Raw genomic sequence first — 19,420 nt, 5'->3', positions numbered from 1 at the left:
ATTTCTCAATCTATCTCTTTTTCTGATGTGTCATATTCAAACAAGAATTGTTGGTTTTATTTTATCTTTTTCCCGGAGAATGGATGGGGGGAAAAAATAGTCGTCGGTTTGAAATGGACGCAACTTCCTGTTGTCGGTTGCATCTTTCACGACGTGTATACAACAACAACAACTCGATTTGGTCATGAAGAAAAATGATGTTTTTTCTTTTTCTTTTTGGTTGTATTTATTTATTTATTATTTCAGGAGGAGGAGGAGGAGGGCCAGGTGTATACATTAGAAGGCGCCGGCCGTCTTGTCCAGCAGCAATTCTTTAGTGAATGGGCGCCAGGTTGGCGACTGGGCGCCGCCGCACGTCCTCACCTTGGGCGCTCGACGCGGGGCCGGGCCGGGCCGGCCAGTTTTCTCTCTCTCTCCCGTCACGAAAGAGACGACGACGACGACGACCAGCCACAGAGTGAGAGGCTGAATTTGCATATCATTCCAATCATACCAAACATCCTGTTCGTGGCCTCCATTCATCGCTACTCAATCTCTTCGTTGTTGTTGTTGTTGTTGGTTATAACTCGTTTTTTTTTTTCTTTTTCCTTTTTTCGTTTCTCATTTTCCTTTTCCCCTGTGGTGGTGCTGTTGCTGCTGCCGTGCTCCTCCTATCTGTTTTCAAGTGAATGAGAACAGCCAGAACACACTCGTCGGGATGGCCAAGCTCCGCCCTTCCAGTCAAGAAAGAAATTAGGGAAAAATAAAATAGAAAAAAGGAAGAAAAAGAAACAAACGTAAGAGGAAAACAATAGACGGTGCTGCCATCTTATCAAGGTTCTCTCCCATTCCACGGCCTTTCGTTTCTATCTATCTCTGAGGCCACCCAGCCAACCCACCAACCCCCCCGCCACTTCACGAGAGTAGAGAGAGGAACTTTTTTCATTTTTTCCCTCCAACCGCCCACCGGACGACTACTAGCGCCACCGCTAGTCGCACAACTGAAAGGCCTTTTTACCCAGAGGCTACAGAGTGCAGAGAGTCAATCGCAGTGCAGCTCTGACGAAGAACGGACGCTTTCTTTTTTATTTCAAGATTTTTTAAACTTTTACACACACCACACACTCACAACCCAAAACAGCCATCACATTATTTTTGTTTTCTCTCACATCCTTTTGGGAAAGCAAAACAGACGGGCACGACAAAAGACAGGCCACCGTTTTGTTTGTTATTCCGAGTTGTGTTTCGACGACGCCCCGTTCCGATTTTGTCTCTCAGTGTTTGGTGTGTGTGTGTGTGCACCCAGTGTGTGTGTGAGTTTGGGGGGGAAAGTTGAAGTCTTTTGTGTGTGTGTGTGATGGTGAAAATGCCGGCCATGTCCGAAATGGCAGATTGTGGTGACGGAGTGATTAGCGCCGATGGATTGTGGGGTCAACTTCGTGACGCAACAGCTAATCCGTCGCCGCCGCCGCCACTGGGCGAAGGCGACGTGATGACTTTGCTGGATTGTCGCTCGGCCGCCGATTTCGGCGAGTGTCACATCCGCCGAGCCGTTCACTTGTCTCTGCCGTCCATCATGCTGCGGCGGCTAGCCGGAGGCAAAGTCACCATCAGCGCCGTTCTCAACAAATCCAACAATAATCCGGCGGATGGCGGCCCTAAACTACTGCCAGTCCGGACGCCGTTCCTATCACCACCCACCACCGGAAGTGGGCAGGGGGCCTCGACCAACAAGAAGCAGCAGCAACACACCTTCGTCTTGTGCGGAGGAGGTGGCGAGATTGTTTCCGTTTTGCGCAAATCTCTTATCCAGGATGGATGTCCAGTCGTCTGCCTTCAAGGTGAGATTATCTCGTTGGCCATTTCACAAAAACAAATCAAATAAAAACCCAGACAGTCGAGCTTGGTCTTATCTCCCAGCCAGACACACACACACACACACTTTGACCGCCATTTTGTTTCGACGGAAGTTGTCGACAGGCAGACGATTTTCTTTCATTTTTTCCCGCCCTCTCTCTCCTACTCTTTTCTCTGTGTGTGTGTGTGTGTGTGTGATGGATGCATCGATATCTGTAGTAAGAATCGGCACAAAATGGCGTCGTCGCGCCGTGTGGTGGGAAATAATGGGCGTATAACATCCGGTGAAAACACACATTCATTGTGCGGATTTTTTTTTTCCTTTTTCTTTTTCTCATTGTTCTCTTTCTTTATATTTTTCGTAATTCTCATCAAACAATGCCGCATTAGCTATAGCGTAGTAATCCGCGTCACCGGAAATCTCTTTTTTTGCTTTTTTTCGTTTCTAAAGTCTCGAATCCTCCATTTTTATATATTTTTTCAAGTTTCTAGAGAGAGAGAGAGAAGGAACAGATGGCCCTCGGGACCTCCTTTAAAACACACGGCAGGGGAGTTTAGAGTTTTTCGACAGCCCGAGGGGGGTGGGAGAGAGACTTCCGGTGGATCTCCCAAACATAACACACAACACGCCAAAAAGAACTTTTTCTTCTCCTTCTCTCTCTCTTTTTTTCCTTTTCTAACTCAAACGGGAGGCAGAAATTAAAGGGGCCTCTCCTTGAACGGCTGCACCTAGTGAGGTGTGTGTGTGTGTCAAACTTAATAATCATCGTTTTAACGGGGGGGGGGGGGCTAAGTGTGATTTGGTTTTAAATCTGACCTCATTTTCCATCTGAATCAACTGTGTCTGCAAATAAAAGAAGAAAAACGGTGACGAAACTGTTGCATTTCCGCCGTCTCCCCCTTCATCCTCCCGCCCATTCAGCGAAGCCCAAAATGGGCGCGGATCGGAAACCGTTTTCAATCCGCGCCACCGACAAAAAGGGAGCGGGGATTGGAAGAAGTCTGAATGGCGCAGCCCAAAACAGCCCAATAGTCTCCCTCTCTTTTTCTTTTCTTTCTTTCTTTATTATAAGCCCTTGGCTCTTACAATGTGGCACGCTGATCGCGTTCAAGGACTTAAACGTGAACGATGCTCATTGAAAAGATTTTGAAAAATATAGGGCCCCCTTTGAAGAAGAAGAAGGAGAAGAATTTTTCAGTTTTTCCCCCCAAAAAAGAGTAAGAATAGGCTCTGGTGTAGGGGGGGGGGTCTCCATCTTGTTGGAGGGGTAGAAGGAGGAGGAGGAATCTTGGCTTTTGTCAAGAACTCGAAGAGCTTTCTAAAATAAAAATATATATCTCTCTCGGTCTTTTTTTTCTCTATGCGATACAGTAGACAAGAGTGGGACCCTAACCTCATTTTTCCGCAACGCCATCTTGTCTGTTTTTCCACACATTTTTCGATTCCTTTTTTTCTTCTTTCATTTGACGGAAATTTTCGTTTTGTTTTGTCGCCGACTTGTTGTCGTTATTCGCGTGCTTTTCTTGTTTGAGTCTAACGACTCGCTAATTGAGTTAACGTCGACATTTCCTTTCTGTCAATGAATCAGTTGAAATCTCCAAGGCATAGATGGCGTTGACTTGGCGCTCATTCAATGACGCCAACATCAACACACACACCCGAGACCAAAACAACAAAACAAAACAAAAATAAATGAAAAGAATTAAAAAAAAGTTTTTTCCTTCTTGTTGGATGAAAATGCTAATTAGGTTGATTTATTCATTCATTCATTAGGAGGTGTGGAAGAGTTCCGGAACAAGTACCCGGAATGGTGCGTGACGCGGGAATCTGAGACGGCCAACCCGAGCGAAGTCCTTCCCAACTTGCGCATCGGCGGCGATGCTGGGCTCAGGTCCACGACGGGTGTCGTCCGCCCACTCAGTTTGAACAATCGCCGGCCGGGCTCGCTCGGTTCCCGGTCCGCTTCTGATTCAGAAGAAGAGCGTCCCGACTCGTCCTTGGAGTCTGGCGAAATTCGCGTCGATGACGAGAACGGAATCGGAGTCGGCCCGCCGGAATTTGGTTCCGGCTTCAGTTTGGGGCTGAGCGTTGGACTTCGACTCGGCCTCGAATCGGAGCCGCTTCCGCCGCTGATGCTGGACAACGTCACGGCCGACTCGGCAGACATGGGCGGCCTGGGCGCCGGCCATTTGGGACTCACCGCCATGAATGACATGGATCCGCTGGCCGATCCCGGTTTCCCAGTCGAAATCCTTCCTCACCTGTTCCTCGGCAACGCCCAAAATTCCCGCGATTGTGACGCCCTCGACAAACACCGCATCCGCGTAAGTTTTGAATTTTTTAAAATGAAAATACGTTTTTTTAATTCAATTTCAATTAATTTTTAATCTATTATGTCATTATGCAGTACGTGGTGAATGTGACGCCGAATTTGCCCAACGTTTTCGAAGATTCCGGGACGATCCAGTACTTGCAAATTCCAATCACGGATCATTGGAGTCAAAATCTGGCCAGTTTCTTCCCTTCCGCCATCGGCTTCATTGGTAATTATCCGCCTTAGTTGTGTGTGCGTGCGTGTGTGCGACGATTGAATCGTCATTGATTTTCTCGTCGAGAAACTGTGCGGAATCACATTCGAGAGAGAGTAGAGAAGAGAGAAATCGATAAGTTTGTCATGTTTACATGTGTATGTCGTCGATGCATAATCGCATGCGAAAAAGAGCGCGACGGGATTCAGCTTCCTGCTCAGCTGCTGTCGTCATGGCAACAAGTTTTTTTCTTCTCTCTCTCTCTCTCTCCTTTTTCTTTCCTTTTTTTCTTCTTGTTTAGCTCTCCTTCTTTTCTTTCTCTTTCTCTCCTTTTGTGAATCAATATTCCATTAAGTACAAGGTCGTGCGCGTGCTCGGCGGGAGAGCTAGAGAGAGATTTATCATTCTCTTAATGCTGATTTGATTTCCATTAGATGGAGCTCGAGAGCGGCAGGAAGGCGTTCTAGTCCACTGCCTGGCCGGAATTTCCCGCTCCGTCACCATCACAGTGGTGAGTTGACAGATAAACACCCTTTTGGGATCGGTCCAGAAATAATGTTTTCTAACTCTCTTTTTTTCTTTTTTTCTCTTTCTTTTTTGGTGGACCAGGCTTATTTGATGTACAAAATGTCGATGAGTCTGAACGACGCGTACGACTTTGTGCGCCGAAAAAAGTCCAACATTTCGCCCAACTTCAACTTTATGGGCCAGCTGCTGGATTTTGAGCGACAGCTGAATCCGCCGAGTCCTCAGCGCTGCACTTGCCATCTCTCGGCCGGCGACAGCGGCAATAAGCCGGAAGATCACGCGGCTCTGATCCCGTTCACGCGGCTCTCGATCGAGGAGCCGGAAGACGAGGAAGAGTTACCTCTGTCAGCTGATCCCACGTCCATGGGAATCGATTCCGGTCTTCCGTCATCCGTCTCCATGTCGCCGTGCTCGGCTGAATCATCCGTCGCTTCCTCACCAGCCGTGATCCATTCTTCTCCCTCAGGCGGTGGCGGCAGCGGAAATGTCAAGCGCTTGCGCACGCTCGTCTGCCGTTGCCAAGCCTCCCTCTCCCAGTGCCATTTTACCACCCCGACCACTTTGTAAAATTTCCAATATACCAAAACTCGATACAACAACACACATACATACAGGAAGGCAACACACACACACAGAAAGAAAGGAAAAGTCACCGGAAGCCAACCACACACACACCTTGGTGCATTTTAAAGAATCCAGAAAACAAAAATCTTTTCTCTCCTTGACCACAATTAAAAACGTTCTTTTTTTATTATTTTATTTCCTAAAACACGCAAGTGATGAGTAATTCGCCATCTGTTGGCCTAGCTTGTCCCCTGTACGGTTTTTTAATGATTATTTTTCAATGAAAAAGAAGAATGAATGCTCTCCAAGGTCGGATGGGTTTGGCGTGCCTTTATTTCCCCCCCATTTGATTTGTTTTCACTCTTCTAATTTGGCCAGAGAAAAAATACCTTACCAACTCTGTGTACGTGTGTTGTCTGTTTTAACTGATTTCAATCGTCGTTTATGTTCGTACTGTTCTACACACCACGCATAAACACACACACACACACTCTCCGTTTACATCAGGGACGTCGATTCGTTCGTTCGTTTTTTTTTAAAATCAAACTTACACACGCGTTTAGAATTCTGATCCTTGTCAATCTATTCGTGGCTCAAATCCTCCCCCCCCCCCCCCGACCTCACTTACTATTACCCTTTTTATGAATTTAATCCAGCGTCGCTCTTTTTTTTTCAGGTGCCAAAAAATAAAAATAATTAGTATCGAAGACAGAATTATTTTTCCCTCACCTCTGCATTGTTTCATCATCTCTTACCCCACCCCAGAAATGTTTATGTACGTGTCAAAACAAATATGATAACCTTACAAATTGTGCACGATCCAAGGTGTATAATATATCGATTTTCTATTCAACTTCTATATATAAAAAAAAAATGAGAAATCAATACCACACACGACACAATGCGATAGACCTTTTAAATTTTCTTTAATCTACTGAAAAGGCGAAAAAAATGGATACAATGCGACATTGATAAATTGGGGAAAAAAAGGAGGAATTAGGTGTGGAGTACGACAAAATGTATCATAATAATCAAGAAACAATTGTTTCCATCGAAAAAGAGAATCAGCAGTTAATAGCGACCGGTTGATCGAGCTTTCACAGACAAAGCGGAGCTCCACATGAGAAAAACAAAGAGTCGTATTCGTACAAGAGGATTGATTTTTGATCTCGTACCGAGTCGGCTGCATTTGATATGACTGATCAATTGTCGCTCTTGCCTTCCCTTGTCTTTTCTAGCCTCGGCCCATTAACGGGTGCCACCCGACTTGGAATGTGTAATCAGCCATTGTAGAGTGATGTCAATGTTGCCCTTTTCCTTGCATGAAATTGAATAGCAGCAAATTTCTCTGTCCTGGATGGCTGACAAATTCCTATTGAGAGAAATTTAGTCTTCATTACAGTACAACACTGGTTCCTACACAGATTTCTACACTCACATCCTCTCGATCAGTCCATTTTCATCCAATGCATTTGGTAGGTCTCTCTTGTTACCCAAAACCAACACAGGAATACCTGCTAGTTGTGGTTTATCCAGTAAATGGTGAAGCTCATTTCGGGAAGCTTCAATTTTGTCGTGATCAGCTGCATCAACCATATATCTACAAGAAATGAAATAAAATGAGAATAAGAATCAGCTGTGAAATATTTAAAACTACCATGACACTTACACAATAGCATTGACACCTCTGCAGTATCTTTCCCACATTGATCTGAATCGGGGTTGACCTCCAATATCCCATAATTTGATAGTGACATTTCCTTTGGTTATCTTCCTCATGTTGAACCCAACAGTAGGTATCATATCTTCACTGAATTGTCCAGACTGTAAATAAATAAGAAAATGTGTTGATTACGCTAAAAATAAAGAGGATGAATCATCAAAGATGAGATACCGCGATAACGTTGACGAATGTCGTTTTGCCAGAATATTGTAATCCTACTAATGTTAGTTCCATTTCCTCTTTCCAAAATAAGCTTTTGAACCAGTCCAGAATTCGATTAACCAAGGCAAACATTTTTAATTGTTTAGATAAGAAACAACAGCAGGCCAAAACCGGGAGTAGACTCGAGTAATCACAAAAAACAACCGACTAGTATTACTGTCGAGAGACAAACCAATTTTGACAAATAGACTGCTTCTATAGGAAATGAAAATCCAACACTAGATGGCAGCACATTTTTAATAGAGATGGACTATCTACCACCGCTAGGTTCGCTAGTAGTTAAGAGCCCAAATGTTTGGCGTTTAGATTTGAAAAAACCAAAAACCAAACACCAAAACATATTAAACGAAGTTAAATAGTTTTATTAAAACTAAACATCGCAATGGTTAAGGAATTTTAATCTAGATTAAGAGTTGCGTAGTCCTTTCCATCATAGATTTAAAGGCTATAATGGCTATAAAAAAAATGCATGGTTCAGCTTCTAGGATTCCGAGAAAATTTGGGAATGATGCTAGCGTCAAACATTCCCAGTGAGGCAGTGACTGTTACAGATCACTTCTCTGCACATGCATGTTTTTTTCAAGGCTCATTACAATTTTATACACATTTTCCGATTGTTTATGTTTCAGAATTTAATAACACATAATTTTCAATGATTATAAACTAATTAATCCTTTCAAGCTCGTGGCAGGCTTTTCATTTACGCACTTTTACTGGAAAGACTCTTACTAGTCAAGGAAATATTATAGCCTAATTTATATGCCCGCTACCACTAGTAAGTGTCTGATAAATGTAAATGACCAAAATGAAGACAACATTCCTCTTTCCACTGTACGTCGACGACGACCTAGACGCTAGACCCTCTCACATCTGTAGCTATTTCCATTCCCGAAGGATATTTTGTATGTATAGATATTTTCATTCTGGTCGCTATTTTTTTGCCTCCATTTATTAGTTCGTTCTTGGCTGGTGCTAACAAATCAGCTTCTGAGTTCGACGCTGAATGACAACTGAAATATAGCGCCCGTTTTTTGAGAGAAGAATATTCGTTCTTCGGTATTAAATCGATACATCAAATTTTTTACTTTTTTTTCTAACAGTATCAAGGGATTTAAATTTGCCTTATGCAATAATTCTAATTTCAAGTTTCACACCTCTTCATTTTCAATATTAAATAGTGCATTTTTCTAGTATTGATGACTAAGACAAAAGACATAACTCATTTAATTAGTATAATATGGTGATGTATCGGGAACATGGAGGCATGGTCTATTAACTGTTAATAGACCATGATGGAAGACTGGAACCTAAAAAGACAACCAAAATAGTGTGAGCCAAAAAAATTAATGGCAATAATTGAAAAAAAAAAAAAAAAAAACACTCAAACATTCAAAAGAGTTTACATAAAAAACATGATTAAAATTCGTAGCTTGAGAGTAAAGGTTTTTGCTTGTTTTTGCCTTTTTGGTTCATTTTCTAGTTGGGTTTAACAGTTTCCAGCTGCTTTTCCTCTTGCAGCAGACCAGCAGCAATTTATCAGCTACTTTCCCTGCAATTTCTTCTTCTTTAAAAAAAAAAGTGATACTAAAGCAGCGCCAGACAGTCTTACACGAGACTGTAAAAAAAACCTTTACGTAAGAAAACGATTTGATTGCCGAAGTAGGCGTTAGCGTTATAATACCTTGATGAGGCCTTGCATACATTATGGAGAAATAAGAAAAGTAGAATACAGAGATGAGTGTAAGTTATAAATACGTAATAAACTAAAGGGGTTGGACTAAAATACTTATGTGGTTAAATTTGGTTCGTAAAAATAAAGAAACTAGACACAGAAGCCAAACATAATTTTTGACATTTGTTCGTCCTAACATGGCCAAGACAACAATACAATACATTTCGCCATCTAGTGTTGCAATCGACAAAATATATTATTTGAACATTTGACAAAGAAATATGACACTTGTTTACTCGGGACTAAACTAACTAACGCAAAAAAAAAAAAAAATCTGAATACGTTTTTGAATTTTTTGTTTACATCACTATAATAATGGTGAAAAAACGTAACTTTCATTACTATCCGGAGTCCGAGACTTTGGGGTTTCACATTGTTCATGATTTACTTAAGATCAGTGCAGTGAAAGTTACTAAATTTGATAATTTCAAATCGTTAGGAAAAAAAAAAAAAAAATATGCCAACACGGACAAAAACATGGCTCGCTGCAAAGACGACAAAAGTTAAAACGCATATTGCTCATTCTGAATTTTTATCAATTATTATTTCTTTCTTTTTACTCTCTTTTTTTCTCGTTCAATTTACGATTCGGCACCAATATGACAAATGATATTTAAAAATAATATCACAACACAAATGAAAGGACAATTAGTTTCTTAACGGGAGAAGATGAGGGTATCATCGTTGGTTTCGACAAGAAATGAGAAAAATGAACAAAAAAACAAACAAACAAAAACAAATGATGAAGGTAGAAAGAGGAAAAGAACAAGAAAGGGAGAGAAAAAGTCGTCAATTTTCACACAATTTTATTTTCTTACTTCTTGCTCCGTCAAGTGAAGAGCTATCCCTACATTCCCATTCCGTAGATTTGGTTCCAGTCGACTCCCTGAAAACTGGACATGTCCACGTTGGCCAAGTTGTATCCTTGGTAGGCGGCCGCCTGTTGTGTGGCTGTAGAAGCGGTTGACATGGCGTGGTAATGATGGTGGTGACCGGAAGAAGCGGCAGCCATGGCGGCGGCTGCAGCTGCAGCCTGGACGTTTCCCTGGGCAGCGCCGGGTAGAGAATAAGGACTGTAGCGGTAGCTGGATAATGGTGGATAACTGGACACAAGTTTTCCGTAGCCAGCGGAAGCAACGGCCGACTGAGCCAAAGCGGCCTGCTGTTGATGGGCTACAACGGCAGCTTGGACTTGAGCCGCTTGAGTGGCCAAAAAATGCAGAGCGGCTACCTGTATGACAGACGATTGTTGAACGTGAGCCACTTCCAAAGCCAATCCAGCGACGCCGAAACCATTGAGAAGAACGCTATGTTTAGCAGCCAGGAGGGCCGATGTGTTCGAAGCCAGAATGGCCTCCTTGGGCTGGGCTTTCTTGCATTCCACCTTCTTGTCCTTGATCATGTGGTAGTGAATCTCGCAGATGCGATCAACGACGTTCTCGCTCTCGAATGTGACGAATCCGAATCCGCGGTGACGTTTCGTCTGCTGGTCCATCAGCATAACGGCCTCCTCGACGTGTCCAAATTGATTGAAATAGTCCTCGACTTCGTCGGCTGACGTGTCCTGACTGACACCACCGACGAAGACCTTCCTCGTCTTGGATGAAGACGTCACTTTGCCATTGTTCTTGGGCGTCGCGTGTTTTGGGTCGATCTTCCTGCCATTGAGAGTGTGCGCAGGGACGGCCAGCACACGATCCACGCTGCTTGCTTCGGCAAAGGTGATGAAGCCAAAGCCTCGACTTCTCTGTGATCGATCGATTCATCCATATACAACCCGCAAAAGAATAAAAGAAAAAGAAATTTCAATTAATCTGGGCCTCTCAATTGTCATTTGATTCCGCTGTCCACGTCAAGTTTCTTGTCCTGCTCGCCCAATTAGCAGCCCCAAAAATCTTGCCCAATCATGCACACTCTTTCGAGTCCCATTTAGGAATGTACTTAAATTTGTGAGACAGAGAGGAGTTGCCAACCTGAGTGAGAGGATCCTTGAGCACCTGAACGTCGATAATGGTACCGTACTGGCCAAAGTACTCGCCCAGCTTGTCGGTCGACGTTTGCCAGCTGAGACCACCCACGAAGAGCTTGTTGTGCGGCAGGTCGGTTGGAGTTGAGCGACCGGAAGAGCTGCTCTGATCCAAGGCCAGTCCGCTCATTCCGACATCTGTTTTCATTCCGCGGCCGGCAGAACTGTTGCTATTGCTATCCATACCCGTTCTGCATCGACAAGTGTGGCGAGTCGCGCCCACAGGTCGTCATTTTTGGCACCAATCGAATCGAGGAGGGAGAGAGTAAGGAAACATGAAGGGGATTAAGGAGAGAGACAAAGAGAGAAAAAAAGAAAACAAAAAGGTTAAAAAAATGATTAAAAAATATCGTTAGTCGTTAATACAAGGCAAAAATATTCTAATTCATACTGCGCTAGATAGTGATAGAAAGAAGAAGCTATCAAAAGTCTAGAAAGATTTCAACTGTGGGGTTACAACTTTTTGTTTGTATATATCCGGCTTACTAACACATTTAGGCATCAGCTTAAGTGCAAGTGAAAACAAAGAGGGGATTCTCATTAATTACTTTTTTTTTTTTTTTTAAATGGCAGAGGGAGGGAACTGTAAAACCGAAAACCGGAAGTGGGCATATGACGATCTAAAGATATAGAAAGATAAGAGAAAGACAACTCGCAACTTCTAGATCGAGACTACGTCATCATTGATTTACCTGGATCCAACAGATAGTGTGATACAAATATATAAGCTAGATTTGTAAATTTTTAGATAATTAACAACAAATTACAACGGTTAAAACAGGGTGGAAATCAATTATTATAAAAAGTGAAACGCGATTCCCACTACGAATTCGGGGGTGTCCAGCTATCTAACACTTTCCTTTTCCATGTTGGGATGTTATTTGCGCGTAATTGACCGAGGTCATGATGAGCAGCAGCAGCAGCAGTGGGCGAGGTCAATTCTAGGGTTTTCTCGTCTGTCGGTTTTGGTGGTGTGTGATTACCTGGTATTTTATAGCCACATAATTCCCGTCTGTCTAACGCGTCTTGCCCGTACTATAGTTACGGTTAAGTTCTATATTACATGGGTACCATAATTCTTTTTCGAATCAGAAAAAAACGTGTAAAATGGATATTCTTTTGTTCATCGTTATTAACTAACAAATTGTTTCCGCTTCTTTCTTTCGCCCCCCCCCCCCACCCTTTTAATTTATATTGAAGGGAATCACGATAGTGGCCGTGACCAGAGACACCCAAGACAAGGTAAAGTCCTCGTAAATCTATGATCCTTACTGTCAAAAATCAATTGAAAAGGGTCTATTGTGATGTTTGGCAAAGGGATAAAATGAAACAGTTGTTTTCAATCACACTGGGCTTACAAAACATTTGAATAAGCCTATTTAATAAGAAAATAACACCTTAAGCTGTGTGTGTATGTTGGATTCTAGGAAACAGGCAGCCTAAACACCATATTACACAAAACCAATTTCAGAACATCGGAGACTAGCAGTCTGAGCAAGATTCCCATTAGATTAGGTGAATCCCCACCAACCCTTTCCAAAATGGCATTGAGAAGAACAATATGCATATCCATCAAGAATAAACATATAATAACTTGGCACTCACCTAGATGTTGGAAACTCGTCAGTAATCAGTTCCTATCAAAACACAAAACAGAAAAAAAATACTTAAAGCAAATGTTGATTGATATCATGTTTTGAATTGTTCTAAGTACCGATGAAAAAAGTACAGGTGGGTTTTGCTCAAAGACTGTGCACTCCAAAGACCAAAATTAGTTCTTTGACCAACGCCAATACTACAAGCCAGGTGGTGGCAATGTCAAAATCGATTCAGATTGAAGCCAGAACAGATGGGGGCTCCTAAAGAAAACTACGCACCTGCAGGTGGTGATGTCAAGGCAAATTATTCTTCTAAAACCTCTAAAACGCACACAATATTAAACCGAAAGCATTCTTCTTCATGCCAAAGGGTTTCTTTCAAAGTTTTGAAGGTTTTGAATGAGGGCTATGAGCTGAGAGTATGAGCGTGTAAGCGTAACATAGATAAAGAAGACCTTTCTGGGAGGTGGCGCATCTAGCGCTCAGATCACCAACTACGTTATTTTTCGAGTAAACGAAAATATTAATATTTTTTTAATTTTTATTATAATTAGATTTAAAAAATTTGATTTAAATGAAAAGGAAAGTATGAAAAAGGGGGACCCATACTTTCCTCTTCTCCCCTTTCTTCCCTCGGGCCAATTCTCTGTAGATTCGGGAAAAGTAAACAACAGGGGAAAACATTTTTTTTTAAATACAAGGAATGTGATCTAGAGACACAAATTGCTACACATACTAAACAAGATATGTAGCAATTAACTGAGACACACAAAACAATAAAAAAATAACAAGTTGATTCTCAAAATCCACTTTGTATTGAAAAAAAAAACAAACACTTTCAGCCAACTACAGACAACCAAAAAGACCAATAAACATGGCGGACATAGAAACAATTGACTCGCGAAGCCGCAAGGTGAATAGCCTCTATAGCGGTGAATTCTCATATGAGTAGTATTAGGTTACAACCTGTGCAATTCATATGCCATTTTTCAAAATTTTTCCTTGTTTTTTCTATATTTTTAAAGCGAAATAGATGGAATGCCTAGATTCTGTAAAAAATGCGAGTTTTTTCTCATTTTTAAAACAAAATCTGATTTTTTTTTCTTAGTCGTTGCCAAACAAAAGTCCTTGTTTAAAATTAGAACGTTGAGTGGCCGTAACTTACGTAGGCTATGCTTCAGGGGTATAGCTCGACCACCGGCCTAGGGTTCAGTAGGCCATGATGGAGCATGGTATAAGAGCTTAATGCCTTAATGGTAGGGAGACTCCTATCCCTGAAAAGTGTCGTCGTTTTCAGGAATGTAGTTGGCGCTGCTAAACAACGTAGTCGAGATTGTTAGGGAGGTATAGGAAAAAAAAAACATGTTTTTCGTTTTTTTTTAGTTGTAATGTTTTCATAGCTACAACATTTTTTTATTTCTATAGAAAATAGCTTTACGTGTATTATTCATTTTTCAGGAATGAATTAAAATTAATATGTAAAAAGTTATGAATTTTTAAAAATCGTACTTTTACCAACGGGGTTTTAAACATTTTTGGCGCGTATATAAGGGAAGCATAAGCATCTTATAAGTCCGCTAAATGGTTGCTGATAAGCATTTCTCATTGACTATTTTCATATAGTGTTTTCTTTATAGAGGGTTAGAGGCAAATAGAACAGTAGATTCACATCGCGGTTTCGCGTGTCAATTGTTTCTATGTCCGCCATGTTTATTGGTCTTTTTGGTTGGTTGGATTAAATTAAGAACTCGTTGTGATAAAATTTTGTTTTCATTAAAAAAACACGTTAGCCAGAGCCACTGTGTAGAAAATAAGTACTACTACTCTATGGACTATAGTAGTCAGAAATTCTCTTAAGGAAATAGGAGTCTGTAGGCTACTCTGTACCTTAGGCAGGGAAGGCAAATCTGGCAAAGCAAGCACTGCTGCGATCAAAAAGGACATAATTGCTGCTGTGATAGGAGTCAAATCAAATGTACCAATCAATGTTTATGCCAAATTAGAAAAAAACAAATGATTAATACCTTTGACCTCGTGATAGCTGTGTATTTTACCATTCCAATTTCTCTTCTTTTTATCACGAAAAAAGAAAGGAAATAATTTCTTGAATCTGTAACCTTTCTGTTTAATTTTCTGAATTGTAACACTTGTCTTTAAATTGAAAATTAAAAAGAATTTCATGCGTTATAGAAAATTTTCAGCATAAAAATTGGTTTTTTAGAAATTTAGGGGGATTTACAGGGATTTTAGCGAGTTTTTGGGTAAAAAGTAAAAAAAATGTGATTAGGGATATTTCTGGGGATTTTCATTTTGTTTTTAGGGTTTTTTCCCTGATCTGGCAATTTCTAGGGTCACCTGTTTTTTAGAAGTGGAAGCACTGGCAGGGGTACATAACTTTAAGCTTCCGTGGCGTTCTCTTCGGGAAGTAGCTACATGCTCGTAAAAGTTTTGCGATAAGAGTTTGAATTCAGTTTGTAGGATTTTTTAGACAGGCCTCACACTTCAGCAGGCTCTTCCAAGAATATAAAACGTACCCACACAAATTGTAAACCATGTGTCTCTTTATTTTTGCTTCCAATTCTTCTTGAAGTGTTGGGACATTTCGCTCACTTTCCAGTACTTCTGAGATGGAAGGAATTCTAGGAAATTCAAGATCAGTTAAAGAAGCAGTTTCCTGAAACTGGACCGTTAATGACTCGTAGTTCTTGTTGTCACGTTCCAATAACGTTTTTAGAATTTTATGTTTCATTGATTTCCGTAGAAATTCACCAATTTTGTTTTTCTGTCTTACATTTTTCCATAAGACAGTAACTCTAGCTGCTTTTCCTCATCTACATTTCCGTGCTTGGCAGACTCTTTTGTAGGGAAATATATACAAAACAAGCGAAATAGCTACATGAACGAGTGAATGGTGGGGTTTTCATTATCACCCCCATGATTTATTATGAACTAATCGCTAGATAAAAACATGTCATGATTACATACTTTAATTCATTAATAAAATAAAAAACCTCGATGCAATCCTGGTTGAATTTGCCGGTTAACACAAAGGTGTAATTATCATCGAAGAGGTCATTTGTGAGATCAATTATACTAGTCAGTGTCAATATGAGAGTTTGTATAGTGGTCTGCGAAACAAACGGTGTTAGATTGGCTTCTTAGACCTATGTTCCGACATATCAATCGCTTCAAGAAGTTCATCGGGTATCTAAAAATGAATTGAATATGATATTCATAAAAAAAAGAACCGCGGAAGTCACAGGTGTATATAACCATACTTTGAATTTCGATTCCCAGTTTTCCTTACAAAAAGATTCTTGTATGTGGCGCCCTTCAAGCCGTAGCTTATATTAAATTTACTACTTGTTGACTCTTGATGAAATTTGAAAAAAATTGAATACATTGAAATTGGACACTGTAGAATTCTCAGATGGCCAAGATAAGGTATAAGGAAGTTTTAAGAGAGAAGATATAAGAGAGGATGGCGGAAAACCGTTTTGACGAATCCCCTTCTGATCAATCAAATTTAAATGTAAACATGCCTAAATAATTGCATTTTTCTTATACAGTGGGTACCGAAAGTATCCGTACGGCTGAGAGGATCAGTAGGGAAAACGCGTTTTTCAAAACGCTCCCAAAAATAGAATTCTAGGTGGAATTCGAAAATTTTTTTCAAAGGTTAATATTAGGGCGGGGTATCATGTGATTTTTTTTGGGAATTTTTTGACAACGCGATATGTGGTTTTTATCGCGTTGCGTAAGTATCCGTACGGCCGAGAGGCCTAGTAGGGAATGGGCTTACTTTGGAGGCCTGTCATTCGGTATCTACGTAATATTATAGGGTGGGAAAGTTCTTAAAAAAAAGAGCTGCATTAGCTCTATGTGTGGTCATAAGATCACATTTTTCAAATTTCATTTATGGTAATGAAATTGAAATTGAAAACACGAATTATAAGTTTTCCGTTTTCTTCCCCTCGATTCCCCATCACCAGTGTTGCCATATCAAAAAATATTTATCCTTTCTCTTTCTCCCTCTTCCGTCCAAGGGAAGAAAGAGATTTTGAGATATGGCAACACTGGTGATGGGGAATCGAGGGGAAGAAAACGGAAAACTTATAATTCGTGTTTTCAATTTCGATTTCATTACTATAAATGAAATTTGAAAAATGTGATCTTATGACCACACATAGAGCTAATGCAGCTCTTTTTTTAAGAACTTTCCCACCCTATAATATTACGTAGATACCGAATGACAGGCCTCCAAAGTAAGCCCATTCCCTACTAGGCCTCTCGGCCGTACGGATACTTACGCATCGCGATAAAAACCACATATCGCGTTGTCGAAAAATTCCCCAAAAAAATCACATGATACCCCGCCCTAATATTAACCTTTGAAAATTTTTTTTTCGAATTCCACCGAGAATTCTATTTTTGGGAGCGTTTTGAAAAACGCGTTTTCCCTACTGATCCTCTCAGCCGTACGGATACTTTCGGTACCCACTGTATATATATATATATATAATATATATATTAAAAAGAACTAATTTATTTACGATATAAGCTTTACCTGGCTATATCCAAGGTTTAAGTTGAACATTGTGTCATTAAGACACTACGAAGAGTTTCACGCATTTTATTATTGTTGACGGAATGACTAGGTAGGTCTATTCTGGCAACATCCAAGTCTAAAAGGGTTTCGAATTAATATTTTTGGATTAGGAGCAATCAGCCGACAACAGTCCCTCCCCTGTTTACGTTGAGTTACATCAGAGAACGTGGCCATAGATAATAATTTTGCGTGATCCTTGAATGCAGTTGAATTGTGCTTGTATTTCATTCTTATTCTTTAATTTTTAATTCTAATGGGGACTCGAGAAATATTGTCGTCTAGAATTACAATTAAATATAAGCACAGTTCAACTCCATTGAAAAGGATCACGCAAAATTATGGTATATACATAGAAATGCAGAAACAATACGGGAACGCTACATTGGCCACATTCTCTTACGTAACTCAATGTGGCCAAAGACCGAATACCACGGGGAGGGGATGAAAAACGTAAAAAGTGTAACGCATTAATGAACGCGCCCATTTAGAATAGGGTCGTTTTTTCGATCACAACATTTAGAAATTTTCAACATTTTTTTAAACGCAGTTACAAGTCTCTCTTTTTCATTTATTTGCTGCGCTTTCAGGACATGAAATTGATGTACCAGGTAAAATGTTTCAAAAATAATTTTGATTCCTTTATTCTTCCGGAATCTTTTAACTTGTTACATGATGCTTCACTGTTTCAACTAAATGAAAGTGGAATTTATTATTACAAATTTTCTTTTGATTTTCCCATTAGGCTGAAATGGCATCATGTCCTCCATGTACAATATGAAGACCCTGGACGACGGCCTGAAGTTGGAGCTGTGCTTTGAATTTCGCAGGATAGCTTAAGCACCTTGGTAGCCGAGGTGGCTCGAATCAGCCGGCAATATCAATCGTTGCTTGTTTCGAACACGATCAAAGGTTCCACCGAGCCTCAGGTAGGTGTAGGTCTACAGCAAAAATATGGCCATTGACGGCCATTCATCATCATCCTTACCAAATTCCTCCTGTTTAAAAAACCAAACTCTTTTCTTCTTTTTGTGAGAACACCGCATGGCCAACATGTGGCCCTCTGGCAATGGGAAGCGTCTTTTTCAGGCATTCAGGGGATCATTATTACCACGTTGGAACAGTTTTTCATACACTTAGTTACTGGTGGTGATAGTTTTCTATGGCAAGCCGATCGAGCCATTTGTCAGGTAATTCATAGACGGTAACGTGTTTTAATGAGTCCAGCTGAACTTTCAGGTATAATTGAAGTTTTCCTAAGCCTTCTACAAGTACCACAACTACAACAACAATGCCTAAACCGACTACGTCTACAGCGACGACAACGCCTACGCCGACTACGTCTACAACAACGACGACGCCGACGGCGACTACGTCTACAACAACGACAACGCCGAAGCCGAATACGTCCACAACGACGACAACACCGACGCCAACTACGTCTACAACGACAACGCCGACGCTGACTACGTCTACAACGACGACAACGCCTAGGCCGACTATGTCTTCAACGACGACGACGCCGAAGCCGACTACGACAACGACGACGACTTCGAAATCAACTACGTCTACAACGACGACGCCGACGCCGACTACGTCTACAACAACGCCTAAGCCGACGACAGCCCAACCAAACAATATTCTTCAACCACGCCTAAAACTCAACAACAGATACCTACACCTATAAATGATCCCAACGATTTTTCAGCAATTCTACCATTACAGCTAAAACCACAACAACCAGAAAATGCCAATTTATATCTAAATCAGTCTTCTCCAAACAAACCCATATGGGTGGAAGAACCAGTCGAGGCTTTCCCATATTATGAAACATCAACTGCCACATACCCAAACATGACTAAACCAACCACGATTGTACATCGGGTAACGAAAGCAATCAACGACTCTACGGAAAATAACCCAACAATAAACGCAACACGGACTTCAAATCCTGCAGAAATAGACAAAGGAGCACTAAGTGAGGTTATGACACCAATAATGCAATCTTTTCACGAACAATACAAACAGAACCTTGAAATCCAACATGAAAACGAAC

The 19,420-nt window shown here is 41.0% G+C and overlaps 4 protein-coding genes across 10 annotated transcripts; 2 read left to right on the top strand and 2 right to left on the bottom strand.

Moving 5' to 3' along the window:
* Positions 1-981: 981 nt before the first annotated feature.
* Positions 982-6,310, top strand: LOC124340628 (dual specificity protein phosphatase 9-like). The gene is made up of 5 exons (XM_046793202.1): positions 982-1,820; positions 3,611-4,161; positions 4,245-4,380; positions 4,800-4,876; positions 4,975-6,310. The coding sequence occupies exons 1-5, from the start codon at positions 1,337-1,339 to the stop codon at positions 5,458-5,460; spliced, it is 1,734 nt and encodes a 577-aa protein (XP_046649158.1). The 5' UTR covers positions 982-1,336; the 3' UTR covers positions 5,461-6,310.
* A 56-nt stretch (positions 6,311-6,366) lies between these two features.
* LOC124340637 (ADP-ribosylation factor-like protein 8B-A) lies at positions 6,367-7,589 on the bottom strand. Its single transcript, XM_046793228.1, has 4 exons — positions 7,352-7,589; positions 7,127-7,281; positions 6,896-7,057; positions 6,367-6,829 (listed from the first exon to the last, which is right to left on the bottom strand). Exons 1-4 carry the CDS (start codon positions 7,472-7,474, stop codon positions 6,706-6,708), a joined length of 564 nt encoding a protein of 187 aa, XP_046649184.1. The 5' UTR covers positions 7,475-7,589; the 3' UTR covers positions 6,367-6,705.
* Positions 7,590-9,238: 1,649 nt separating this feature from the next.
* Positions 9,239-13,202, bottom strand: LOC124327663 (RNA-binding protein Musashi homolog 2-like). Of its 7 annotated transcripts, none has more exons than XM_046786666.1 (5): positions 12,875-13,202; positions 12,766-12,797; positions 12,020-12,143; positions 11,108-11,351; positions 9,239-10,881 (listed from the first exon to the last, which is right to left on the bottom strand). In XM_046786666.1, exons 4-5 carry the CDS (start codon positions 11,342-11,344, stop codon positions 9,982-9,984), a joined length of 1,137 nt encoding a protein of 378 aa, XP_046642622.1. In that variant the 5' UTR covers positions 11,345-11,351; positions 12,020-12,143; positions 12,766-12,797; positions 12,875-13,202; the 3' UTR covers positions 9,239-9,981. The 7 variants fall into 7 exon arrangements, with proteins under 7 accessions (XP_046642622.1, XP_046642627.1, XP_046642642.1 ...); XM_046786671.1 differs by lacking the exon at positions 12,020-12,143 and having other exon boundaries at positions 12,875-12,955; positions 13,038-13,202; XM_046786686.1 differs by having other exon boundaries at positions 13,038-13,202.
* Positions 13,203-18,655: 5,453 nt separating this feature from the next.
* On the top strand, positions 18,656-19,051 carry LOC124321982 (salivary glue protein Sgs-3-like). Its single transcript, XM_046784257.1, has one exon. The coding sequence runs from the start codon at positions 18,656-18,658 to the stop codon at positions 19,049-19,051; it is 396 nt and encodes a 131-aa protein (XP_046640213.1).
* Positions 19,052-19,420: the final 369 nt, after the last annotated feature.

Source organism: Daphnia pulicaria, chromosome 1, assembly GCF_021234035.1.
Source record: "Daphnia pulicaria isolate SC F1-1A chromosome 1, SC_F0-13Bv2, whole genome shotgun sequence".
NCBI lineage: Eukaryota > Metazoa > Arthropoda > Branchiopoda > Diplostraca > Daphniidae > Daphnia > Daphnia pulicaria.
The sequence above is the reverse complement of the archived record's forward strand: the minus strand, read 5'-3'. Positions and strand labels throughout refer to the sequence as shown.